General features: G+C 43.3%; 2 protein-coding genes across 2 annotated transcripts in view; both read right to left on the bottom strand.

Annotated features, from left to right (window-relative positions):
* CUL7 (cullin 7) overlaps nucleotides 1-17,879 on the bottom strand; it is a 35,078-nt gene extending 17,199 nt beyond the window's left edge. Inside the window, exons 1-6 of the mRNA XM_036769436.1 lie at nucleotides 17,273-17,879; nucleotides 16,667-16,821; nucleotides 16,020-16,541; nucleotides 15,370-15,508; nucleotides 14,995-15,191; nucleotides 132-429 (exon numbers count right to left, since the gene is read on the bottom strand). Coding sequence (XP_036625331.1) covers nucleotides 132-429; nucleotides 14,995-15,191; nucleotides 15,370-15,508; nucleotides 16,020-16,541; nucleotides 16,667-16,821; nucleotides 17,273-17,876 — 1,915 coding nt within the window. The 5' untranslated portion in view covers nucleotides 17,877-17,879. The remainder of the gene's footprint in view (nucleotides 1-131; nucleotides 430-14,994; nucleotides 15,192-15,369; nucleotides 15,509-16,019; nucleotides 16,542-16,666; nucleotides 16,822-17,272) is intronic.
* Nucleotides 17,880-19,215: 1,336 nt separating this feature from the next.
* On the bottom strand, nucleotides 19,216-27,283 carry MRPL2 (mitochondrial ribosomal protein L2). The gene is made up of 7 exons (XM_036765855.1): nucleotides 27,120-27,283; nucleotides 24,874-25,042; nucleotides 20,764-20,905; nucleotides 20,461-20,576; nucleotides 20,247-20,357; nucleotides 19,896-19,969; nucleotides 19,216-19,475 (listed from the first exon to the last, which is right to left on the bottom strand). Exons 1-7 carry the CDS (start codon nucleotides 27,189-27,191, stop codon nucleotides 19,263-19,265), a joined length of 897 nt encoding a protein of 298 aa, XP_036621750.1. The 5' UTR covers nucleotides 27,192-27,283; the 3' UTR covers nucleotides 19,216-19,262.
* Between the last annotated feature and the right edge of the window lie 2 nt (nucleotides 27,284-27,285).

Here is a 27,285-nt window from a genome sequence, read left to right as displayed (position 1 = left end):
TTCCTTCTGCCTTAAGTCAGAAATTTCCCTTGAGGCCTCCTGCTACCACCACACCTGCTCCTTCCCAGCTGCCTTCTGTATTGGCTACAACCTTCGTGGTATTTCATTGCCCACAATGGGGCTTCACTTACCTTCAGGTGCTGTGGATGACTCCTCCAGCCCCAGTGACTTAGTCTCCCCATCCCCATCCACCTCAGATTTGGTGTCTGGAAATGGGGCCTCGGGGCTGCAGGTGTCCTCAGGAGGTTCTGGAGGGGGTGGGTTGCCGGAATTCTCCACACTGGGCTGTGGCCCAAATTTGTTGTAGACGAGCGAACTAAGCAGGTCACTGTGGGTGCTGCCTTGAACCTGCCTACTGAGTGCCAGGACCAGCTTCTCTGCCAACTCCACAGGTACTCTGAGCTCACCGAGGGCTTTCTCCTCCACAGGCTGTCAAAAAACAGAGAGGAACATGCATTACACAGGGGTCCAGGGAACAGGGGTTCCTGGAGGTGGCGGAGCATATTTCTGGAAGTCCTTTTCATCTCCCTCCACTCCAGGATATCATGGTATGTGCCTCCCTAGACCTTTCTGAAAACACCACCCCACCCTTCACCCAGATCTCCTGATCTCTACTTCCCGGCTTTCCTACCCCAGGAAACATCTGCCTTAGAATCATAAGTTCTTATAAGTTGGAAGGGACCTTGAAGATAATTTAGTATAACCTCCTATACAATTCAAAAATTTATTCCCCGGGGTCATCCACCCTCTTGAATAGCTGCAGTAGCAGGGAATTCACTACCTACCCTTCTCTCTTCTCCATCCTCACCCCTACCCTTCCACCTCCTCAACAGCCCACTCAGTTTCTAGACAGCTCTGATTGTTAGGAACTTTCTCTGAGCTAAAATATGCTTCTTTATAACTTCTAAAGAGTTCTACCAAATTTCTTTTATGACACAAATATGGTGCTGATACCTAAACCAGGAAGTGCCAAAACAGAGAAAGAAAACTATAAACCAATTTCCCTAATGAATTTTGATGCAAATTTTTTTTTAAAAAATACATTCAAGGAGTTTACAGAAATACAACAACACAAAGATCATACTATGACCATGTAGGATGTATACCAGGAATGCAGGGCTGGTTCAATATTAGGAAAACTATCAGCATAACTCACCATATCAATAACAAAAACAACAAAAATCATATGATTATCTCAACAGATATAAAACAGCCTTTGACAAAATACAACAATCATTCCTATTAAGAACACTGGAAAGCATAGGAATAAATGAAGCTTTCCTTAAAACTACAAGTAGTATTTATCTAAAACCATCAGCAAGCAATTTCTATAACAGAGATGAGCTGGAAGCCTTCCCAATAAAATCGGGGTGAAGCAAGGATGTCCATTGTCATCACTATTATTCAATATTGTACTAGAAATGCTAGCCTGGCAATTAAAGAAAAAGAAATTAAAGGAATGAGAATAGGCAATGAGGAAACAAAGCTATCACTCTTTGCAAATGATATGATGGTGTACTTAGAGAATCCTAGAGAGTCAACTAAAAAACTAGTTGGAATAATTAACAACTTTAGCAAAGTTGCAGGATATAAAATAAACCCACATAAATCATCATTTCTGTTTGTTACCAGCAGGAAGAAATAGAAAGAGAAATTCAATTTAAAATAACTGTAGGCAACATAAAATACTTGGGAGTCTACCTGTCAAGACAAACCTAGGCACTATATGAATACTTTTCATACAAATAAAGACAGATCTAAACAACTGGAGAAATATTAATTGCTCATGAGTAGTCCAAGCCAATATGATAAAAACGACAATTGTAACCAAATTAGTTCACTCGTTAGTGCCATACCAATCAAACCACCAAAAAATATTTTGTAGAGCTAGAAAAAATAATAACGAAATTCATCTAGAAGAACAAAAGGTCAAGAATATCAAAGAAATTTTAAAAATATGAAAGAAATTGGCTGGCCATACCAGATTGCAAACTGTATTACAAAGAGGTAATTATCAAAACAATCTGGTACTGGCTAAGAAATAGAATGGTGGACTAGTGGAAAAGATTAGGTAAACAATACATAGCAGTATAGTAAAAGACCATAGTAATTTAGTGTTTGATTAGCCTAAAGATTCAAGCTTTGGGGACAGGAACTCACTATTTGACAAAAATTTCTGGGAAAACTAGAAAGCAATTTGGCAGAAACTAGGCATAAACCAAAATCTCAAACTGTATACCAAGATAAGGTCAAAATGGGTACGTGATTTAGACATAAAGGGAAATATCAAAAGCAAATTAGGAGAGCATGAAATATCTTATATGTCAGATCTACAGATGAGGGAAGAATTTATGACAAGAGGCAGTATTACAGGAAGCAAAGGGGATAATTTTGATTACATTCAATTAAAAAGGTTTTGCACAAACAAAGCCAATGCAGCCAAGCTGAGAAGAAAAGCAGAAAACTAGGGAAAATATTTTGTAGCAAGTTCCTCTGATAAAGGCCTGATTTCTCAACTATATAGAGAAAAGAATCAGAATTATGAGAATCCAAATCATTCTGCAATTGACAAATAGTCAAAGAATATTAACAGGGAGTTTTCAGATGAAGTAATCAAAGCTATCTATAGTCATATGAAAAAAATGCTCTAAATCACTTTATTAGAGAAAGGCAAATTAAAACAACTCTGAGGAACCACCTCAGACCTATCAGATTGGCTAGTATAGCAGAAAAGGAAAATGACAAATGTTTGAAGATGTAGGAAAATTAGGACACTAATGCATTGTTGGTAGAGTTGTAAACTGATCCACGTGGTCTGGAGAGCAATTTGGAACTATGCCCAAAGGGCTATAAAACCATGCATACCCTTTGACCTAGCAATACTGCTACTAGGTCTGTATCCCACAGAGATTTTATAAAAAATGAAAAAGGACCTACATGTAAAAAAATATTTATAGCATCTCTTCTTGTGGTGGCAAAGAATTGGAAATTGAGTGGATGCCCATCAGTTGGGGAATGGCTGAATATGGTATATGATTGTGATGGAACACTATTGTGCTACAAGAAATGATAAGCAGGATGCTTTCAGAAAAACCTGGGAAGATTTATACAAACTGATGCAAAGTGAAGTGACTAGAACTAAGAGAACATTGTACACAGTAACAGCCGCATTATAGGATGTTCAGCTTTGAAAACCTAACCATTCTCAGCAATGCAACAATCCAAGAAATTCCAAAGAACTTATGATGAAAAATGCTATTCAACTCCAGAGAAAGAACTGACGAAGTCTAAATGAAGATCAAAGCATACTTTTTAAACTTTATTTTTTTTGGTATTGATCCATGTTTTCTTTTGCAACATGGGTAATATAGAAATATGTTTTGCATGACTGTACATATATAATCTATATAAGATTGCTTGCCTTCTCAAAGAGTGGGGAGGGGAGAAAGGGACAGAATTTGGAACTAAAAGTTTAAAAAAATGTTAAAAATTGTTCCTACGTGTTAATTGGAAAAAAATATTAAAAAATTAAAAAAACCCTTCTGGTCCTACTTTTACCATTGGGTATCAAGTAGCATAGGTCTAATTATTTTTCTTCTGTTTGACAGCTCCTCTAATTTTTGAAAATAGATTCACATATCCTATATTGTCTTCTTTTCCCTATGCTAAACTTCCTAAACATTCCTAATTCTTTTTTAAAAATCATTATTTATTTAATATTTTTAGTTTTTAGCATTAATTTTCACGAGTTTGAATTACAAATTTTCTCCCCATTTCTACACTTCCCCCCACTCCAAGATGGCATATATTCTGATTGCCCCTTCACCTAGTCAACCCTCCCTTCTGTCACCCCACTCCCCCCCATCCCCTTTTCCCTTACTTTCTTGTAGGGCAAGATAGATGTTTATGCCCCATTGCCTGTATATCTTATTTCCTAGTCACATGCAAAAACTTTTTTTTTGAACATCTTCTTTTAAAACTTTGAGTTCCAAATTCTCCTCCCTTTTCCCTCCCCACCCACCCTCCCTAAGAAGGCAAGCGATTCAACATAGGCCACATGTCTATCATTATGCAAAACCCTTCCACAATACTCATGTTGTGAAAGACTAACTATATTTTGCTACTTCCTATCCTAACCCAATTTTCTCCTTTGACCCTGTCCCTTTTCAAAAGTGTTTGCTTTTAATTACCTCCTTCCCCTATCTGCCCTCCCTTCTATCGTCCCCCCTTTTTTATCTCCTTCCTCCTTCTTTCCTGTGGGGTAAGATACCCAATTGAGTGTGTATGTTATTCCCTCCTCAGGTCAAATCCAATGGGAGCAAGATTCACTCATTCCCCCTCACCTGCCCCCTCTTCCCTCTCAACAGAACTGCTATTTCTTGCTACTTTTATGCAAGATAATTTACCCCATTCTATCTCTCCCTTTCTCCCTCTTTCAATATATTCCTCTCTCATCCCTTAATTTGATTTTTTTTAGATATCATCCCTTCATCTTCAACTCAACCCATTCCCTCTCTCTCTCTCTCTCTCTCTCTCTCTCTCTCCATATATATATATATATATATATATATATATATATGTATGTATTCTCTTCAGCTACCCTAATACTGAGGTCTCATGAATTATATACATGTAGGAATGTCTCTTCAGCTACCCTAATACTGAGGTCTCATGAATTATATACATGTAGGAATGTAAACAAAACAGTTCCACTTTAGTAAGTCCCTTGTGATTGCTCTTTTTTGTTTACCTTTTATGCTTCTCTTGATTCTTGTGTTTGAAAGTCAAATTTTCTATTCGGCTCTGGTCTTTTCATCGAGAAAGCTTGAAAGTCCTCTATTTTATTGAAAGTCAATATTTTGTCTTGGAGGATGATACTCAGTTTTGCTGGGTAGGTGATTCTTGGTTTTAATCCTAGCTCCATTGACCTCCAGAATATCATATTCCAAGCCCTTCGATCCTTTAATGTAGAAGCTGCTAGATCTTGTATTATTCTGATTGTGTTTCCACAGTACTCAAATTGTTTCCTTCTGGCTGCTTGCAGTATTTTCTCCTTGATCTGGGAGCTCTGGAATTTGGAGACAATATTCCTAGGAGTTTTCTTTTTGGGATCTTTTTCAGGAGGCAATTGGTAGATTCTTTCAATTTCTATTTTACCCTGTGGTTCTAGAATATCAGGGCAGTTCTCCTTGATAATTTCTTGAAAGATGATATCTAGGCTCTTTTTTGATCATGGCTTTCAGGTAGTCCAATAATTTTTAAATTACCTCTCCTGGATCTATTTTCCAGGTCAGTGGTTTTTCCAATGAGATATTTCACATTGTCTTCCATTTTCTCATTTCTTTGGTTCTGTTTTATAATATCTTGATTTCTCATAAAGTCACTAACTTCCATTTGCTCCAATCTAATTTTTAAGGTAGTATTTTCTTCAGTGGTGTTTTGGACCTCCTTTTCCATTTGCCTAATTCTGCCTTTCAAGGCATTCTTCTCTTCATTGGCTTCTTCGAGCTCTTTTGCCATTTGAGTTAGTCTCCTTTCACTTTGTCCCCCGCAGTTTTTCCCACTAACATTCTCTGTTGTCTTTGGTGTTCGTGGGTTGAGAAGTCTGGTAACTGCCACAGCTCACTGATCCAGGGTGCTAGGACCTGTTCTGCCCAGTTCCCAGTCTGGTTTGTCTGGCACAGCCCATGCTGGGCTCTGCTCCACTCTGCTCCCAGCTCTGTGTGTGATATTCCTTACCCAACAACCATCCAGGCTGTCCTGGGCTGGGGCCCTGCTTCCCTCTGCTCTTTCATGGGTTCTGCAGTTCCAGAATTTGTTCAGAGCCATTTTTTATCGGTGTTTGGAGGGTCCTGGGGGAGAGCCCTAGGCAAGTCCCTGCTTTCCAGCTGCCATCTTGGCTCCGCCCCCTCCTAATTCTTTTTTAAAATTCACTTTTATTTTCAGTTCTGAATCCTCTCCCTTCTTCCTCCCCCAACACATGGAGAAGGCAAGAAAAACAAAGCCCATTACAAAGATGCAGAGTCATGCAAAACAAATTCTCATATATACCAGGTCAAAAAAAAAAAGAGAGAAAAAAATATGCTTCAGTCTGTACTTTGAGTCTATCAGTTCTCTATTTGGAGGTGGACAGTATGAATCCTTTGGAATTGTGGTTGGCCATTGTATTGACCAGAGTTCCTAAGACCTTCAGAGTTAATTGTCTTTATAATAATGTTGTATAAATATTTATTTTTATATATAATAATGAAATAAATAAGTGCGAATAAATATATTGTTGTATAAACCTCGTATGAACTGTTTTCCTGATTCTGCTCACTTTTTTTGCATCAGTTCATATAAGTTTTCCCAGGTTTTTGTGTAACTATAATTTTCATTTCTTATAGAACAATAATATTCCATCACATTGATATAACATAATTTGTTCAGCCATTCTCCAATTGATGGGCATCCCTTTAGTTTCCAATTCTTTGCTACCACAAAAAGAGCTCCTATAAATATTTTTACACATACTGCTTCCATACTTTCTTTGATCTCTTCGGAGTATAGACCTAGTACTGGTATTGCTGGGTCAAAGGATATGCAGTTTAATAGATTTTTGGACATAGTTCTAAATTGCTTTCCAGAATAGTTGCACCAATTCACAGCTCAATGAACAATGCATTAAAGTACCTGTTTTTTGACAGCTCCTACAGCATTCGTAATTTTTTTTTTTGTTTTCAACTTAGCCAATCTGATGGATGTGAGTTGGCACCTGAGTTGTTTTAATTTGAATTTCTCTAATTATTAAGAATTCAGAGCATTGTTTTCAAATAGATACATATAGGTTTTATTTCTTCCTCTGAAAACTGCCTATTTGTATCCTTTGATTATTTATTAGTTGGGGAATGGCTTTTGTTCTTACAAATTTGACTCAGTTCCCCATATATATATCTTAGAAATGAGACTTTATCAGAGAATCATGATGCAATTTCCTGCTTCTCTTTTAATTTTAGCTGTACTGGTTTTGTTTGTGCAAAAACATTTCAATTTTATATAATCAAAACTGTTCATTTTGCCTTGTGTTATCCTTTCTATCTCTTGCTTGATCATGATATCTTCCCCTATCCATAGATCTGAAAGGTAATTTCTTCCATGCTCCTCTAATTTACTTATGATGTCACCCTTTGTCTAAATCATGCTCTCAGTCGCAACTTTTCTTGTTATATATTGTGAGATGCCAGCCTATATCTAGCTTCTGTCAGATGCTTTCCCAGTTTTTCCTAACAGTTTTGGTTGAATAGGGAGTTCTTGCCCTAATATGTAAGATTTTTGAGTTTATCAAAAACTAAGTTACTGTATTCATTTGCTGTCATATATTGTATGCCTAATCTGTTCTATTGATCAACCTCTGTTTCTTACCCACTACCAAACTTTTTTTTTTTTTTTTAACAATTATAGCATTGTAATATAGTTTGAGGTTAGGTACTGCTAGGCCTCCTTCCTTCTCATTTAAAAAAAAATGACTCCCTTTTATTCTTGATCTTTTCTTCCTCCATGTGAATTTTGTTATTATTTTTTTCTAGTTTTACAAAGTAATCCTTTGATAGTTGGATTGGTGTGGCACTGAATAAATACAATAATTTATCATTGTACCATCATTTTTGTTATATTGGCTCTGTCTATCCATGAGTAACTAATATTCTTCAATTATTTAGTTTTAATTTGTTTTAGCAATTAGTAATTTTAGTTTTAATAATTAAAATTCTTTATTTAGATATGCCTTTATTTATGTAAAGAGCATTTTGTAATTATGTTCATAGAGTTTCTGTATGTATCTTGGCAGGTAGACTGCCAAGTGTTTTATACTGTCTGTAGTCATTTTAAGTGGAATTTTTCTTTCCATGTCTTCCTGCTGGATTTTGTTGGTAATATATAGAAATGAGGATGATTTGTGTGGGCTTATTATTTATCTGGCAATTTTGCTGAAATTTTTAATTGTTTCAATTAATTTTTTAGTTGACTGTCTAGGGTTGTTTAAGCAAATGATCGTATCATCTTCAAAAAGGGATAGTTTTGTTTCTTTTTCTATGTTTATTCCTATAATTAATTTTTATTGTCTTGTTACTGTAGCTAGCATTCCTAGTACAATAATGAATGTTAATGGTAAAAATGGACATCTCTGCTTTCTGTCCTAAAAAAAGGATATTCTAATCTTATTGGAAAGGCTTTTAACTTGTCCCTAATACAGATCATGCTGTCTCTTGGTTTTACATAGATAATGTTTATCATTTTAAGGAAAGCTCCATTTATTTCTATATTTTTCAGTGCTTTTATTTTTAAAATTGGGGATATTGTATTTTTTCTCATTTACATCCTATCCTTTTTTAATATTTATTTTTTTTAAGCAGACTTTTTCATTCTTTTTTTTTTCCAGTTCCAAATTCCCCTTTTCTCTCTGCATCCAGTGGGAAGTCAAGAAAAACAAAACCTATTACAAATATGTGTAGTCATACAAAACAAATTTCCACATTAGTCCTGTTTCCCCTTCCCCCCCACCAAAAAAAAAGCAAGAAAAAGGGAAAAAATATGCTTCAGTCTGTACTCTGAGTCCAACAGTTCTCTTAATGGAGCTGGATAGCACGTTTCAACATGAAGCCTTTGAAATTGTGGTGGGTCATTATGTTGACCAGTTACTAAGTCTTTCAATCTTTCAAAGTTGAATATCTTTACAATATTGCTGTTATTGTGTAGATTGGTGTATTCTTTCAAAAGCTTTTTCAGCATCCATTAAAATAACCAATATTTTTGTTTTTATTATCAATATGGTCAATTATTTTATAGTTTTCCTAATACGGAACCAGCCCTACATTCCTGGTATGAATCCAGTCTGGTTACAGTGGTGTATGATCTTTGTGATATCTTGCTATATTCATTAAGGAAGTTGATCTATAGTTTCCTTCTCTTTTCACTCTCCCTGGATTAGGTTATCAAGACCATAGTTATGTCACAGAAGGAATTTGATAGGACCTCTTTAACTATATTTTCTGTCCAGTTTATGTAGTATTGGAATTGTTCTTTAAATGTCTGGGGGTTCCAAATTCATCTGGTCTTGGGGCTTTTTTCTGTGCAAGTTCATTTATGGTTTGTATAATTTATACATAAGGCTATTTAAGTATTCTATTTCCTGTTCTTTTAATCTGGTTAATTTATATTTTTGTAAATATGCATCCATTTCATTTAGACTGTCAATTTTCTTGGCATATAATTGGGCAAAATAGTTCCTAATAATTGCTTTTATTTCTTATTCACTGGTTGTGAATTCATTTCATCTTTTCATTTTTTGTAATTTGCCTTTCTTTTTTTAAAAAAAATCAAATTAACTAATGGCTTATCTATTTTATTAGTTTTTTCCCTTAAAAAAATTCAGCTCCTAGTTTTACTAATTAGTTCAATAGCTTTTTTTTCTTTCAATTTTGTTAACTTTTTTTTTGATTTTTGGGATTTCTATCTTGGCATTTATTCGGGGGGGTGGGAGTAGGTTTGGTTTGTTGGTTTTCTAATTTTTTTTAGTTGTATCCTTGATTTATTGTCCTGCTCTTTTGCTCTTTTATTTGTGAAAGTATTTAGAGACGTAAATTTTCCCCTAATGGATGTATCCCACAAATTTTGTTATGTCTCGTTGTCATTCTTTCTAACAAAATTAGTGTTGTTATGATTTGTTCTTTGACCTACCCATTCTTTAGAATTGTTATTTAGTTTCCAATTAATTTTTAATCTTTGCTTCAAAAGATCCTTATTGAATTTATTTCATTATGGTTAGTAAAAGATGTATTTAGGATTTGTTTTTCTGCATTTGTGAGGTTCTTATGCCCTAACATATGGTCATTATTTGTGAAAATGTCATACATAGCTGAAAAATAAGAATATTATTTTCTATTCTTATTCAATATTCTACAAAGTTCTATCATATGTAACTTTTCTAAAGTTCTATTCAAGACCTCAACTTCTTTCTAGTTTATTTTTTAGTTAGTTTTTATCTAGGCCTCAGAGGGGTAAATGAGGTTCCCTTATTATAGTTTTTGCTGTCTCCTCCTATAACTCATTTAACATTTTCTTTAAGAATTTAAAGCTATGCATTTAGTATACATGTATTTAGTACTGACATTAATTCATTTTCTATTATACCTTTCAAGAAAATGTAGTCTCCCTGTTTATCTTTAATTAGGTCTAATTTTGCTGTTGTTCTGTCTGACATCATACTTGCTACTCCTGCCTTTTTTTTTAAACTGTAGCTAAAGCATAAAAGATTCAACTCCAGTACCTTATTTTAGCTCTATATCTTTCTATTTCAAGTGTGTGTCTTATAAATAACTTTTTTGGATTCTAGTTTTTAATCTATTCTGTCCTTTTCTGTTTTATGGGTGAATTCATCCCATTCTCATTCATAGTTACGACCAATAACTGTATTTTCCTCTATCCTATTCTCTTATTTTCCCCTTTTGCCTTAAACTCTTTCCCTTCTATTTATTTCCCTGTTGGGCAAGGTGTATTTCTGTACCCAACTATATGTATGTGTATTCTTCCTCATTTAACTAGTTCAGATGAGAGTGAGGTGCAAGAGTCACCTGATCCCCCCACTTACTTTTCTACTATAAAAACTTTACCCTTTTGTACTCCATTTGCATAAGATCATTTCTCCTATTCCTCCTCTCCCTTTCCCCCTTTCCCAGTGCATTCCTCTTCTCCATCTTTTCCATTCTTTGGAGATCATATAAATATAACAGAATCACAAAATCATATCCAGGCACTCTGTTTAGTTAAACTCTATGACCCCTGGGGACTACCTGTATCATCTTCCCATATAAGAAATATAAATAGTTTAACTTTATTTAGTCTCTTATGATTTCTTGCTTATGTTTTTTATGCTTATTTTGATGCCTATGTTGGTATGCCAAATTTTCTACTCAGCTCTGGTTATTTCATCAGGAATATTTGGAATTCCCTTGTTAAAAGTTCATTTTTTCCTCCTGTAGGATTACACTCAGTTTTGCTAGGCAGGTTATTCTTAATTATAAGTCTAGACTCCAGATCCTTTGCCTTCTGAAATATTACATTCCAAGCTCTCCATTTCTTTATCATAGTTGCTGCTAAATCTTATGTGATCCTGACTATGGCTCCCCAGTACTTGAACCCTTTCTTTTTGGCTGCTTGCAGTATTTTTCCTTTCACCTAGGAGATCTGGATTTTGGCTACAATATTCCTGAGAGTTTTCATTTTGGGATTTCTTTCAAGAGGTGACCAGTCGATGCTTTCAATTTCTACTTTGCTCTTTGGCTCTAATGTGTCTGGACAGTTTTCTTTTATAGCTTCTTTTAATATGGTATTTAGGATCTTTTTTTTTAATTCATGAAATTTGGGTAATTGAATGATTCTTAAATGATCTCTCCTCAATCTGTTTTACAGCTCAGTTGTTTTTCCTATGAGATACTTCATAATTTCTTCTATTTTTTTCTGGCTTTTATGTTTTATTATTTCTTAATATCTCATGGGGTCATTATTTCCCATTTGGCCAATTCTAATTTTCAAGGAGTCATTTTCTTTGATAAAGTTTTGTACCTTCCTTCTTTACCCGCCTCCCCCCCCCCACCAGTTTTTAATTCTCTTTTCACATCTTTCTTCTTTCACTTATTTTCCTTTTTTGTCACCTATTGTTCTCATTTGGTTCTCACTTATTTTCCCATTTTTTCCTCTACTGCTCTCATTTTGTTTTTAAAGTAATTTTTTGGATCTTTTTAAAACTTGTTTTAACTCTTCTAGGAATTCTTGTTGGACTTGTGTCTAAGCTGAATTTTTCTTTGAGTCTTTGCTTGTAGATGTTTTCAAGTCATTGTCTTCTTCAGTGTTTGTTCCCTCTTGTTATAGTAGTCCTTTATAGCTGAATTCTTTTTTTGACTGCTAATGCTTCCCAACCTGCTTTTTTACTTTGGACTTGCTGTTAATGCTGGGCTCTGGGAATGGCTGGGATATCTGGCCTGAACTTCTTTCCTCTTATGTCCTTCTGCTGCTTTCACAGCTCAGTCTGGGTCCCTGCAACCTTTCAGTGCTCCCAAAGTACTGTGATTCAGGGAGATTCTGTTCTCTGCCCTCCTTGTCTGAGCTCTGCAAGTTCCTGATCCAGTTCCACATCTGCTGGTTTGTCCTTGTTTGGAAGTTTCCATAGACTACTGCTGGATGCAATCACTGTTAGCCTGCTGGGAGGTCCTGCAGGTTTAGAGCAACTGAAGTGTTAGTTCCTCTTCGGTCTGGAATTCCTGCCCTGATTATTCCACTGAGAGGTTACACATTGGGCTAAAGGCTAGAATTGAGTCCCTGCTCTGCTTTTGGGGTCAGAGCCACACAGCTACATTCCCTTAACTTGTTTCTTGTTCAGTACCGGGTGAAGGCAACTGTTCCTCTCCATCCTGGATCAGTGACCTGGAACTGGGTAGTGGGTGACAGGGCTGCCAGATGGCACCCATTCTTGAGCCTGGTGCTAGGGTCCCTGGAGATCTCTTTCTGCCTTGGTTCCTCCTCTCCTGATGCTCTGCCTTAGCCCTCCTTCAGTCCCTGGGTGCTTTATGTCTCATGCTTCTGGCCAGATCCTGTCCCCAGGATCCACAGCCCTATCTGCCTATCACCCTAAGTAGTCATGGGCTGAAAATATAACACACTGGGTCTTTTTCTTGGTTTTCTTGACCAGAATTCAACCTGGTGCATTTTCTAGAATCCAGATCATTGTGAAGAAGGGATAGTAGAGAGCTAGGCTCAACTGCTTCCTTTTATTCTGCAATCTTGACTGCTATTCCTAATTCTTTCAATAGATTTCCTTACAACAAACTCTCCAGAGCCTTCTCCATTGAGAAGCGGCATAAAGTAATGCACAGAGTGCTAAAGTTGGAGTCAGGAAGACCTGAGTTCAAATCCTGACTGGGACCCTTACTTGTGTGACCTTGGGCAAGTTGCTTAATCTCTCTGAGCCTCAGTCTCCTAATCTGTAAAACAGGCAGGATAGTAGTTTTTATTACTGTTGTTGTAATTTTTAGGACTATCAGATGAGCCGTTTACCAGATTCAGAGTCGTTCGTAAACATCAGCTGCTCCTGTCACTTTGCTTTAAATATGTTCTAGTCTGTGAAGGTCCCTTCAGGACGTAGCCTGACCGACCACTGAACTCCAAGCTTCAGACGTAGTCAGATGATGGTGGCGCACAGCACATCAGGACAATCATACCTCCCTCATTCTGGACACTATACTTCTCTAAATGTAGTTGAAAACCACATATGCTTTTTGGACTATGAGTCACACGGCTCCCAAAGAGGGAGCCCTTGAATTAAAGACTTAAGTTAATTTTAAGAGATTTATTAAAAAGGTTTAAATTAGGAGTGCTAGGTGGTATAGTGAACAGCCCTGGTGTTGGGAAGACCTGAGTTCAAATCCGGTCTCAGACTTACTAGCTGTGTGCTCCGGGGCAAGTCATTTAACCCCAATTGCCTCAGAAAAAAATTTTAACTTAAATTCAAATTTTTTTTATTTTTATTTTTATTTTACTTTATTTTTTTGGAGGGGGAAAGGCAGGGCAGTTGGGGTTAAGTGACTTGCCCAAGGTCACACAGCTAGTAAGTGTGTCCAGTGTCTGAGGCCACATTTGAGCTCAAGTTCTTCTGACTCCAGGGCCGGTGCTCTACTCACTGCGCCACCTAGCTGCCCCCAAATTAAAATTTTAAATCTTAAATTTAATTAAATTTAAGTCCTTTAAGGCCTCTTCAGACCAACTTATTTATTTTATAGAGGAGGAAAATTACTTGCCCAAAATATTTTTTCATATTGACTGCTCTCTAACTATCCTGCTGGCATCCTATATTTATTCGGTTTGAAGACTTTAGACTTACTATGCCTATTAAATATCAATTTGTTCAGAGGAAAGAGAAAAGGGCCAAGAACACAGTCTGGCACCACTTCCCATCAACCAGCCTTCTGAGAGGGTCTGGTTGGTCAACAAATTCTGAACTCATCTAATTACGTTATCATCCAGTCCATGTTTCACCATCTAGCCCAGCATGATATGGTGGGAGTCAAGTACCATGCTGAATTCCAAATATGCTCTGTCTGTAGCCTTTCTTGTCATATCTCCTTTTGCTCCACCCCTGTAACAACTCCTCTCCTAGGCTCAACGTACCTTCCCATCTGGGTTCTCCTGGAGGGAGAAAGGTCAGTCCCACTCATTATGAAACTAGGGGTCAGGGGGAGCAACCTCGGGCACGTAAGGCCCCTTCCAAGTATCACCTCCATAAAAGCCACCTAGCCAGGGTTTGGGCAGCTTCTCCCTAGAGTGAAAGTTAGAGGAAGAGGACAAAAAAGAACCAAACCTATGTCCTTCTTTCCTCTGCCAAATGGGAGGAAAAGGTGGTGGGTAATGGTAGTTTTGACTGTCTCTATTTCTCTCTTGCCTTACCGCTAGAAGCCTTAGCCCACTGAATAGCTGGGAATCATTCTATGCTTTGTGGGGTTCAGCCTCCACATTGATTTTCTCAGGCAATGATGCCTTGGGTGTGCAGGTGTCCCGAGGCACTACAGGGGCTGGGCTAGCTGAACTTCCTGTGTTAGGCTGTGGCCCATACTTGCAGTAGACACGAGAGCTCAGCAGATCACTGTGGGTGCTGCCCTGGTATTGCCCACTGAGTGCTAATACCAGCTTCTGTGCCAACTCCACTAGCATTAAGAGCTCACCTAGGGCCTCTTCCTCCTCTAGGATCTATCAATAATGATGATAACTTATTATATTGGGCAGTAGGGGCTAGGATACCTTTCTTGGAATACCTTCTCGTCTTCCTCGACTCTGGGCCTTCATGGTTTCCTCAGACCCATGTCCAGTTTTTGAAGCCTGATCTCTACTTACTAGCCCCTCCCATCATGACTCACCTCCCCCTTACCAGCAGACCAACCTCTCAGAGCTCCACTCCTGGCCCCAACATACCTCCCCATCCAGGTTCTCCTGGAGGAGACGGAGAAATTCCTGTTGCTCAGGTCCATCCAGCTTCTTGATGAAGAAAAGCAGCTCCCACCATTCAGCTTGGTTCAGGCATCCAGACTCTGTGTTGCTTTGAGCCTCAGGTTTAAGGTATGGCACAGCATACAGTCCCACAAGGGGTTTCCAGTCTAAGGAAGGAGGCGCTGTTGGTACAAGCGTGAGGGTATTGACCAACCGTCCAGGAGAATGTGATACTGGACCCATTCAGGGCAGCTCAAGGTCAGAGGCAAACGTCTTTCTTTGGTTACTGTTCCTCTAACATAGACAAGCCCCCATATACTACTCCCCAAGGAACCTGTGTGCTTGCCTCCCCAAGCTCACCTATACTTGGGGCCAGGCACTTGCTGCCCCCTGTTCCTTTCTCTGGCTCAGCAGCAACTTTGTCCTCAGCTACAGGACCCAGAATCTCCACCATGTGCCAGTGCACCCAGTATGTGCGGCCTGTAGACTGCCAGAGCACCTGGGCATGAAAGGGGGAGGAAGTTTAGTCACCCGGGCTGGGGGAGCAAACTCAGCTGGAGGCCCAGACCTAGGGTGCAAAAGGCCCCTTCCAACTAGAGCTTCCACACTAGCCACTCACACATCTCGGGCCTGGGTAGCTGTCCCCAGAGTGGAGACTGGGGGAAGACACAAAGGACCCAAACATGTATCCCTCTACTCTGCCAAATGAGAAGAGACAGTGGATAACAGTATGCTTGGTTGTTTCTATTTCCTTCCCACCTATCAGGAATCCTCTCTCTATCTGGTCTCTTAGTAGTATCTTCTCCAAATGGCCATTCTCTTTCCTTGGGGATGGATGAGGTGGGGGTGGGGTGGGATGGAGAAACACACAGTCATCCTCTAATCTTCCCCTACTCTCTCTAGATTTTCCCTTACTCTTCTAGTGATGCTGCTGTAATGCAGCTTGCTTCATGTACGCAAGTACCCTCCCATGACCTCCAAGTCACCATTCCCAACTCATTCACGCGTACCTGTACAGGGGGCATTCCATTGTTGCTCTGCCGGAACTCGCCTTGGTCCCCAGCACTGATCTCCTCATAATCCTCCAGCATTCGAACACGCATCCCCGGCTGCAATGTCTCCTGAACGTAGTCAGCATAGCCACTCAGGCTCGAGAACTCAGACCGGGGTCTGAAGGCCCGGCTTGGCCTCCTGGGGGAGGGAGGGGTGAGCAGGGTTGGGAGGATGGTGCCTGGCACAGATGATCGGGGCTGAAAGATCGATCGGGAAGGCCGAGGGATGGGTGCAGGCTGCCTCCCTGGGCCCCGGTCCCATCCCATGCCTCGAACCAATTCTGAGATCAGGTTGCCCATGGCCATGCTAAACTCCAGTTCCCTCTGTCCACGGCTCTTCTCCACACTGGAGGCCTTGTTAGGGGAGCACCGGTTCCCCCACTCCCCAGACCCTGGCTCCACGCTGCTACTTAGCTGGTCCAGGAGGGATGTGACACACAAGTAACGCTTCACTAACGAGAAGAGCAGCTTTCCAGGGATCTGCAGGATAAACACTCTGGGCTCAGGTCAGTGACCTCCCCACTTTGCTTCTTCTACCTGTATTGCCAACAGACTCGGGGATAAAAGCCCATCCCTCAGCCCCTTTCCCAGCTCCCTCAGGTTACCTGGGGCAGGTGGATTCCTTCAAAGGCCATGCAGTGCTCTTCAGAAGATGTGGTCTCTGCAAACAGCTCCAGCAGAGTGGAGCGGCTGTCAAAGTCCATGTGCTGTTCGATGCCATCCTGCTGGCTCAGTGACAGGAGCACATGGGCCCTGCTCCCTAAAATACAAGCCCTGCTCTGCATCTTGTCCCAGGGAACCCACTTACCACCTTCTGCCCAGTTCTCAACTCTTATCACCTGCTTCTCTCAGACTCACTCTCTTCCACCCTCCAGCAGAATCAGGTCCTTTCCCACCAAAGGGGCTGACAGGGGGACCAATGGGCTCTGAGAAGTGAGACTGTCTTACACAATAACCACCTGTACTAACATCTGGCCAGGAAGTTCTAAACTATGAAAGAGAGAAACTCTTTTTGTTCATATCTTTCTTTCATCAATGGGTGTGAACCTGCAGCTCTAAGTTCATGGCAACTGAGCGCAGGCAGACATCACTTTCATTCTGATGAAACCAAAAGGTCCTGACGTCCTCTTTTTGCAGTGGTCCCTCATCCCGGGTCTCGCTGTTGTCCCACCTCCTTTCCTGCTCCCTTTTCTTTCCCCGCTGGCCCTCACCAGCATCATGGGCTGCCAAGGCCTGCAGCATCTTCCCAGCGCTCCTGCGAATCTGTGGCTCAGGGTTGCCCAGCATGTGCATGAGCAGGTCCAAGGCTCCTGTCTCCCTGAAGACACCAGCAAGGGGTCCGATGCTGGCATAGGCGCTGAGCACATGGATGGTGTGTAGCACGGAGGCTGCGGGACTCGAGCCCCCACCGCTGTCCAGCTGTCGGGCAGCTCGACGCACCAGTCCTCGGACATCTGCCGCCATTTCTCCCAGAGAGGCTTCATCCAGCCCCCCGGCATCCCGGGGAAAGGCGCCCACACTCCCCACTGGCTCATGCTGTGGCCCCTTGGCTGGTGCTCGTTCACCAAGTAGCATGGGGCAGTTGGCATAGACCTCCGGGGCTGACAGCCACATGAGGATATGCTCTGCCTTGCCCTCTAGGGAGCTGCCACTGCCTACTCCACCCTCCTTCCCACGCTGAAGGACAGTCCAACGGATCAAGTACTCTGGATGCCCATCATGACCCTGGCGCTGCCGGAGCAGTTCCTCAGGGTATGCCTGCAGTCGTGGGCCCAGGGGCACCAGCAAATCTCTGCTTCTACGTTCCCCCACCATCCTGGGCACCTGGAACAGAGGAGGAAAAGGAGCAGAGTGAGGAAAAGTACTCACTGAGAAACAAGCATCTGTGGGGACCTGGAAGAAGGTTGTCAGGCAGAACTGACATATCACATCAGAATAGACAAAGGGAAGGAGCCCAGACCAGTGATCAGGGGCAGGGACACAAGCACAGGGCTGTGGGGCTGCTGTAGGTGTGTGCAGGAGGGTGTTACCAGAGGGTTTCAGTTGCCAGAGAGGATGAGGCTACAATTGGGAGACTATGGAAGGTAAACTGGGAAATATAACTGGGGAGGATGAAGGAGTCACCATTTGCTCAAAGATTAAGAGACAGGTAATAGCCCCGACCAGGAAAGAGACCCTGGGGAAGGGTGGGAAATGACATCAGCGAAGGGAGGAGTGGGGGTGGGCAGGCTCAGGGAAGGGACCACCGGGAGGTGAAGGATGCATGCAGCCGGGACAGCTGGAGCACGGGCAGAGAGGGGTGGAGAACAGGGTGTGGCCGATGCAGAAGCCGGCTGGAGTGGGGACCGGGAGCCCGGCAGAGCCGCAGTGGAGCCCAGGGGCAAAAGGGGGTGGCGGGTGGGACGGAAGGAGGGGAGCTTGAGGATGGAACGTTCCTCGGAGGGCGCCCAGTGCGCCTGCGTAGTGCCACTCCGGAGTAGATACATTCCCGGGCCAGAGGAAGGCGTGCACCGGACTGGGGTTGGACCAGGGGGCCGGTCCGTAAGTCCCGGTGGCTCTGCCTTGGGGAGGGGTGGAGTCGGAGTGTGCGCCGGTCCAGGAGGCCACACTCAACTGCTATCGGAACAGGGGTAGGAGAGCCCCACTGAGGTGCGGCCGCGCACGGCGGGGAATGGCTCTTCCCAGCTCCGGTCGGCTCCCCAGCAGGGTCTGGTCTCCTCCCGGCTACGAAGCGCTACGGAAAGCCGAAGGTCTTCGGGGTGGAGGCGAAAGGACTAGATGGGGCGGAGCTTCAGTACGAACCCTTGCCCTCGGCTCCCCCGCCCACCCCCCTCCTTTCCCGTTCCTGAGAACCCTGGCACGTTCCTCTTCCCGCCCCCAACACCCCTGGCATGTTCCTCCTATTCCCCAAACCCTGGCCCCGTTTCCCCTTCCATCTCAACACCCCTGGCCCCTTCCCCCACCCGTCCTCAACACGGGGGCATGCTCCTTCTCTTGTGCCCTATATCCTTGGTATGTTTCTTCTATCTCCCACGCCACCGGCACATTCCTCCTGTCCTCAATGCCCCTGGCACCCCTTCCCTCCTCTAACACACCGCTCCTGGCCCCCACACCACCGGACTATTCCTCGACTGCAATAAGAGGAGAGAAACTGGTCAGAGGGAATCAGTTTATTGGGAGGCAGGGGAGTAGATCAGGGTGTCAGCTCTGGGCGGCAGCAGAAGGTAACTTCACGTAACTCTTCATAGGGGGTAGGGGCTTGATCTTTCGGCCAGCCCAACCTCCCTTGCGTTGCCAGAGTCCACTGTTGGGTCTTTTGCCCAACCAGCGGTTTCGCCCAGCCTTTCCAATGACACGCTTATTGTGATCCACATTCGACACCCGGCCCACTGTGGCCATACATGTCTCTAGCACCTAAAGAGGAGAGAGGTGGTGAGGGCGAGAGCTATAGTGAGAAAATGGCTGGGCAGAATGCACTGAGAGAAGCCCAGGGCACAGCACAGGCTAAACCCCGGCCAACAGGGCTCCCCGCTCCCCGCCCCCAAATCCAGGACAAAGAGCAGCAATAATGAACAGGCAGAGGAAGCAGAGGAGAGGCATTGTGAGGGTCAGGGAAAACTCAGTGGGAAGTGAATGGAGAGAAAAAATTTCCCCTTCACCCCAGTTTCAATGAACAAAGAAACAAGGACAGCTACAGCCTGTGGGCATACGGGAGTGTACCGACAGGACACACAGAAGCCTTGGAGGGTCCCAGGATCCTGAGACGCGTGATCCAGGAAAGGGCACATTTATCGCCAATTCTCATGCCACCCTCCCCCCTTCACCCGCACATACCTGCATTTGCCTCTTAGAGGGTAACTGAACAACGGCCGTCCCATTGACCTTCCGTAAAAGCACACCACAGGTTCCTGTGTAAGACAGAGTGTCCCCGCTCAAATCTCCCCCCAATAATGTCTACACAGCACATAACCCCAGAAACGACACATGGGGCAACAGGACGAGCAGAACCCGTCAGTCTGACGACAGAATCACACTTTAGCGTTTACTCCTAGGGGAATTATTACTCTTATTCAGGGGGTTTTTTCCTTCTTGGCTAACAGCCGTGATCATGGGGAACGAGTTTCTCGATCCACTTCTGTGGTTTCAGATGCCCCTACCTGATCCCACACAGCCTTAATTTCATACCTGCAGCTCGAATATACTGGGCACCCCGGCCTGGCTCACTTTCCAGGTTGTTGATCAGAGTTCCGATGGGCAGGGCTCCCAGAGGATGTGCATCCCCCTCCCGGGCAGCGACTAAAAGACAGATTAATTGGGAATCCTTACCGTCTCCCAGGCCAACTGCCCTGACCATCGATCAAACCCTTCCCCCTCACCCCAGGCTGCGGCTTTCCCTCACCTGCCATGCGACCGATGCTGTCAGAATTGAGGAGCGTGTCTCCCACCTGCATGTTTTCAGTGGCAATGATCCAACGTCTCCTGTTGCCCCCAGCAACAAGGGCGATGTCTGCGGACCTGAGTGAAATGAGGTGAAGGACGCGCGCATGGGTCACCTAGGCTACCTCTGAAGCCCTAGAATCCCCTCCCTGAAGACTCTCGACTTTTCAGCCCCCTGTGCTACTCCAATGGCTTTGAATGTTTTCCTTCAGTCCATGTTCCCCTGTTTTGGCTGACTCCCTTAAAACCTTTACTTCATACTTGCCTACAGGGATCATAGCAGACATTAATGACCTTCTCCTCAAAAGGCCCTGGCTTGGCCTCATGCTCGGGTCGAAACCGAAGAAAGTCAATCATCCGGTAAGACTGTTTGTGGCCTCCCCCAATACCATGCACTCTGATTCGACCTGTGGGAAGGGGAAAAAGAGTTTAACACGACTCAGGTTAAGAAAATTCATACTCCTGGTAAGGAAAGAAGTCCTGTTCAAGGGAGTACAGGGAAAGCATGCCTCAGCCCAACACAACCATGTCATTCCTTTATCTTGATTACAGCTGTCCCCACTTACATGCCAGCTGAAGTCCCTAACCTTGTTCAAGGCCTAGCTCAAAACTCACCTCCTCCAGAAAGCCCTCAACGATAAGTCAAACATTTATTAACGTCCCTTCCTTCAAGGAACTTATATTTTACTAGGAGGATATAATATATACCCAGAGATGTAAACACAAGATAAGAATGAAGGAAGTAAACACGAGATTTGAGGAAGGAAAGAACACTCACTATGGAGATTCGGGAAAGGTATTTCTAAGAAAGATGGCGCCTGAGCCGACCCTAGAGGAAAGCAAAGGGTTCTCTGAGACAGAGCTAAGGAGAGTGTACGCTCCACGCATGGAGACAGGAGAGAGACTGACAAATCCAATGAGCAAACAAGTAAGCCATTTTGCCTAGAGTTTCCAGTGCATGGTTGAGTAAAGGGAAATGTTTGAAAAGCAAGGTGGGGCCAGTTTGTACGAGTTTGGAATGCCGGGCTGAGGAAGCAATTGTTGTTTAGTCATTTTTCAATTGTGAATCTTAAGGACCCCTTTTGGGATTTTCTTGGCAAAGATACTGGAGTGGTTTTCTATTTCCTTCTCCAGCTCGTTTTACAGATGAGGAACTGAGGCAAAAGGGGTTAAGTGACTTGTCCAGGGTCACAAATCTATTAAGTGTCCGAGGCTAGATTTGAACTCAGGAAGACTATTCTGCACTCCGGGTCTGGCACTCTATCCACTATGCCACCTAGCTTCCCAGAAAAAGCAATAGGGTGCTACTGAAGATTTTTTGAGGAGGGGTGTGACATGGCCAGAACTGTTTTATGACCATTAATCTGTCTGCTGTATTGAGAACAAATTGGAGAGAAAGGAGATCAATTAGGACACTATTGCAGAAGTCTAAGAAGGAAGTGATGAGGGCATGAACTCAGGTAGTGGTCATGTGGATGGAGATAATGGAAAAGATACAAGGAATAGTGGGCTCTTACTAAAGAACGTTTTTCCTGAAAAGATTTAACAACAAAGGTGGCTGTGCAATGACCCTCTGATTATCAACCTCCAACAAGGACAGAGATATTTGCCACGATCATGGAGGATGTCCACTGCAGAGCTTGTGTCAAAGTGGGCCAATGACGCAACGTATGGCTGCTGTGCAAGGTCCTCCTTAGATGCTTGTGTTTGCAAACAACTCTTTGCCGATTACATCAAGCTCTGCAACCCTGCTTCTTCTTGTTGTTCAGTTGTTTTTTCAGTCGTGTCCGGCTCTTGGTGACCCCATTTTGGGTTTTCTTGGCAAAGATACTGCGGTGGCTTGCCATTTCCTTCTTCTGCTCATTTTACAGATTAGGAAACTGAGGCAAAGATAGTTAGTGACTTGCCCAGGGTCACACAGCCAGGAAGTGTCTGAGGCCAGATCTGAACTCAGGTCTTCCGGACTCCAGGCCTAGTGCCGTATCCATTGTGCCACCTGTAACACTGCAGGACCTCCTAAATAAAGAGACTACTGTAATCATTTAAAACCAAGTAGATAAAGACTGTCTATTATCTATTCATATGCAGCTGGAGAGATAACTCACTGAGCTGGCCCATCAAAGCACTTTATATGTCCTCGTTTAATCCTCCCAACAACCTTTCGAGGCAGGTGCTCTTATTATGTCCCTTTTACAAATGAGAAAAGTGAGGCTGGGGCTGAGACTTAAGTCACTTGCCCAGTCACACAGCTACTAAGTACCTGCGGCAGCATTTGAATTCAGGTCTTTCTGACTCCAAGTCCAGTGATCCATCCACCACACCACCTAACCATTCATCCATATATCTTGGACATAAACAATGTACCCAGAATTAAGTGGAAGTAGAGAATGGGTTGAATCACTTTTCGGAAACTGCACAGTGATTTTAATGACCTCAAGTTTCTCCCCTGAAACAGACACATTTTTTTTAACATTAATATTCTTCCAGGGATTCTATATTGTCATGAGTGATGGAATACTAGTATCTGAAAAATCAAAGCTGTAGGTTACCCATAGGTCAACTGAGAAGGACATGGAGTATATCACCAACAAAGTTGCACGGGAGAAACAGCTGATCGGAAGCCTGGAAAGGTTTTGTCCTGTGAAGCCTGTACCAACGTCAATGAAATAACAGAACTCTCAAAATATAGAAGACAATGGGGAGCATCGGAAAGTTTTTAGGGAGGATATCACATGAGTAAAAAAAGTTCTGGTAATATTGTGAAGAATAGATTGAAGTGGAACAAGATAGGAGGCTACTAAATCAATTAAAGCAGGCCAAGGGAGCAGAGACGGACCTGACCTAGGGTGGTTATGATGAATGGGGCAATGAGGGGACAAGTGTAACAGACACGGTGTGGGCAGGCTCTAGGTTACTTACTGAATATGGAGGATTACAGAGTAGGAAAAATCAAATAGGGAAGTTTGGAGGAGGGGCAGGTTTTAGAGACAACACCTGGTTAATTCAGCTTTTCCTGACTAATCCCATCTCATTGTGATCACTCATTTACTAGACATCTTTCCAGGCACTATGCTATTTAGTCTGTTGTTAGCTGTTTTCAGTCACATCTGACTCTCTGCGGCCCCATCTGGGGTTTTCTCAGCAAGGATACTGGAGTGGTTTGCCATTTCCTTCTCCAACTCATTTCACGGGTGTGGAAACTGAGAAAGGCAGTGCTAAACGACTTGTCCAGGGTTACACAGCTCGAAAGTGTCTGAGGCTGGATTTGAACTCAGGAAGATGAGTCCTCCTGACCCCAGGTCCACTGTCCCATCTTGCCGTACTCTTTATTTTGGTTGCTTACTCCTGCTGAGTATTCCTCTGCTAACACTCCCAACTTGGAGGTGACTGGGTTCTCACACGTTGTACCAGCAGAGCATGAGCTCTAGGGCCAAGGCACAGATGGCATGTCTATTATCTAAGGACCAGCCTAGGCTTATCACTAAGTTGGCGGTAGTGGGGGTGGGGTGTGGGCAGAGTTGATGAATTTGGCTGCTTCCAGCAACTCTATCAGTATAAGTAGTGCCCATCCACAGTGACATCACAGGTCACTGAAGCAGGATCATGGAGTCAGAGCTCAAAGGGATGTCAAGGGCTGTCTAATCTAAACTCTTAATTTACAGATGAAAATCCTGAGATCTTAGAGCTTACCTGATTTGCCCCAGGTCACAACAAGTAGAATAAGGATTTGAACCCAAGTCTTTGGACTCCAAATCCGGTGTTTTTTCTATTGGAAAGACCTCATCACCTCTACATATTGAAGAAATTAAATTTGGGGCATCTGGGTGGCACAGCGGATAGAGCACTGGCCCTGAAGCCAGGAGGACCTGAATTCAAATCTTATTAGCTGTGTGACCCTGGGCAAGTCACAACCCCCACTAGCTCAAAAAAAAAAATCTTCGACTACATAAGCTACCCAGTATTCAGAGACTATAATAATTTAGATACTGTTTCATGGTTACCAATCCTTTCCATATATGATTGCATTTTATCTTCACAACAACCCTTGTGAAGCAGACGGTCTGAGTATCGTTATTCCCACTTTGCTGAGAAGAAAAGCACAGAGGAGATAGCTTAAATGACCTGCCCAAGATCACATACTGAATAAAGACCAGAGCCCAGAGCTGGATCTAGGTCTTCTGATGGTTCATTCCAACACTCATGCTATACCAAGGCCATGTTGTCTACTGCTCTCTATCCCCACCAAACCCACTGTTAGTACAGCATTCTGTTACCCTGTCCCATGCAGGGACCAAGAAGCATGGGCTGGTCAGGCTTTAAGGTTTCACTAGATTTCTCCCCCATACTGCTTTGCCATACCTAGTGTTATTCTTACCTGTGTGGTCCCGGCCCCCTGACTTCCTCATCTTCACTGGTGTAATGGTATATTTGGTACGACTCTTCCAGGAAGCAATTTTTGCATTAAGGACCCCAGAGGTCAGGAAAGATCGGCAGGCAATTAGCACCCCGGGTGAGGAAGGCTGGAGGAAGACATTGCTTGTCACCTGGGGACAAAGAGAGAAACTCTACTTCCTTAAGGAGTTACTTCAGGGATGGGTATTTGGAAGGGGAGTCCTTTTAGCTCATAGCATATCACTACTAGGAAGCTGCCCAAGCCAGTTTTTTATTTTAATTTTGAGTATGATCCAAGAATCCTATTCTTTGTACTACAAACATATGCTATATAGAGGCACATTTGTCTTGACTGTCTCCCTACATACAACTTACCCTTTTCTACTTATTAGAAATTTCTTTAAGGAGCAGCTAGGTGGAACAGAGGATAGAGCACTGGCCCTAGGGTCAGGAGGACCTGAGTTCGAATCCATCCTCAGATACTTGACACTTAGCTGCTGTGTGAAGCTAGGCATGTCACTTAACCCTGACTGCCCTCACACACACCGAAAAGAAATTTCTTTACCCAGAATTCCCTCCCCTTTGCTTCCTACCAGAACCTTTACTTCCTTCCAAACTTGACTCATAACTTAATCTCCTCCTGGAAATGTAAAGAACCTTCCCTAGTTGAATCCATCCTGACCAGGTCATTCCTATTGCTCCATCATTCCACCCAGCAATAAAATGAGTACTTTGTTCCTGAGTTAGTTATTGCTTTTGATAATGACTGTTTTTTTTCCACTTGTATACAGTGTTTTTTGCAGTTGTTCATTCACTTCATGTCTGACTCCCTGTGATCCCATTTGAGGTTTTCTTGGGAAAGATACTGGAATGGTTTGCCATTTCCTTCTCCAGTTCATTTTTTACAGATGAGGAAACTGAGACAAATGGGGGAAGTGACTTCCCTAGGGTCACATAGCTAGTAAGTGTCTGAGGCCAGATTTGAACTCACAAAGATGAGTCTTCCTGACTCCAAGCCTGGCACTCTATCCACCGTGCCACCTAGCTGCCCCATCTACCAAGTTGTAAAGGCTTCAACTGCAGGCCAGTGTCTGCAATGGAATGTGTGTCTGCTGTTTAAGGACCAGTCTAGCTAGCTCCAAAAAAAGGCTGGCCATCATGTGATAAGGTGTTGAGGGTTTTGGGCCACAGCAAATTATCATCACATACTGAGGTGGGCCGAAGGGGCATTTTGTTTCAGTTGAGGGTGTGGACATCCTAGGATACTACATCATAGATCTTTAAGTATATTTAATAGGTGTAGCCTCTCCCACCAGACCCAGATACATCATAGATTGAAAGCTGACTGGGACTTTGCTTATTTTATTTAGTCCAATTTCTTTCATTGTACAGATGAAAAAGTAGGCTTGGACTTAAACGCAGGTACTCTGATTCTTTGCACTAAACCACCCCGCCACTGTTACATGATAGATGTGACACACAACTGGGCCCAGTTGTGCCCACGCCTCGTGATATATGACTGGATACTGTAGCAGTAACTAGATACTAATACTAAAGATGATGATGATGATAATCTTTCCTATTTGCACAGAACTTTCTAGTTAAGCCTAGAATAGTAGTAAAGTATTCTTTGGGATCCAGGTTTTCAACATGTCACTTTATAAAATGGGCAAAGCACTTTCATGTATTATTTCACTTGATTTGGTCTTCACAACAACTCTGAAAGGCAGGTACTGTTATTATCTTCATGTTACAAGTGAGAAAACTGAGTCTGGCAAGAGGTTAAGTGACACACAGCTAGCAAATGTCTGAGGCAGGATCAGAACTCAGGCCCTCCCGACTCTAAGTCTAACGCACTATCTGCCATCCCACCGACCTGCCTCAATCTGCCTCTATGCCTCACTGCCCTCTGCAAAATGTGGCAGTTCCTCCTGGCTTTCTCGGACTTTTTCCAGATAGGTCTGAGAAGGGAGGGATTACTGGCCTCCTTTTAGAGATAAGGAGACTAAGGGCCCAAGCAGAGAAATGAGTGACTTGGCCAAGGTCACACGGGTGATTAGGGGCAGGGACAGAACCCAGGACCCCTGACGCCCAGCCCCGCGTGCTGCCCAGGCTCGTAACCCAGGCCGGGGACGGCTCTGGAATGAGCACAGCTGGGCCAAGCCGTTTCCCTCGCTCCGCCCCCCGCTCCCGCAGGCCCAAGCTCTGAAACCCCGGCAGGCCGGTTACCTGGGCGGCAGAGTGCGGGCCGGTGGCCAGGCTGAGGGAGCCTAGGGCTCGGGACAGCGCCTGCAGGGCCATAGCGGTGACCGGTTCTACGCGGCGTCTCCCCGCTTCTCCCCGGCGCCTTCTGATGACGCCACGCCCTGGCTCCGGTGACGTCAGGAAGGGGGCC

Source organism: Trichosurus vulpecula, chromosome 7, assembly GCF_011100635.1.
Source record: "Trichosurus vulpecula isolate mTriVul1 chromosome 7, mTriVul1.pri, whole genome shotgun sequence".
Classification (NCBI taxonomy): domain Eukaryota; kingdom Metazoa; phylum Chordata; class Mammalia; order Diprotodontia; family Phalangeridae; genus Trichosurus; species Trichosurus vulpecula.
This window is presented reverse-complemented; position numbering and strand designations above follow the sequence as displayed.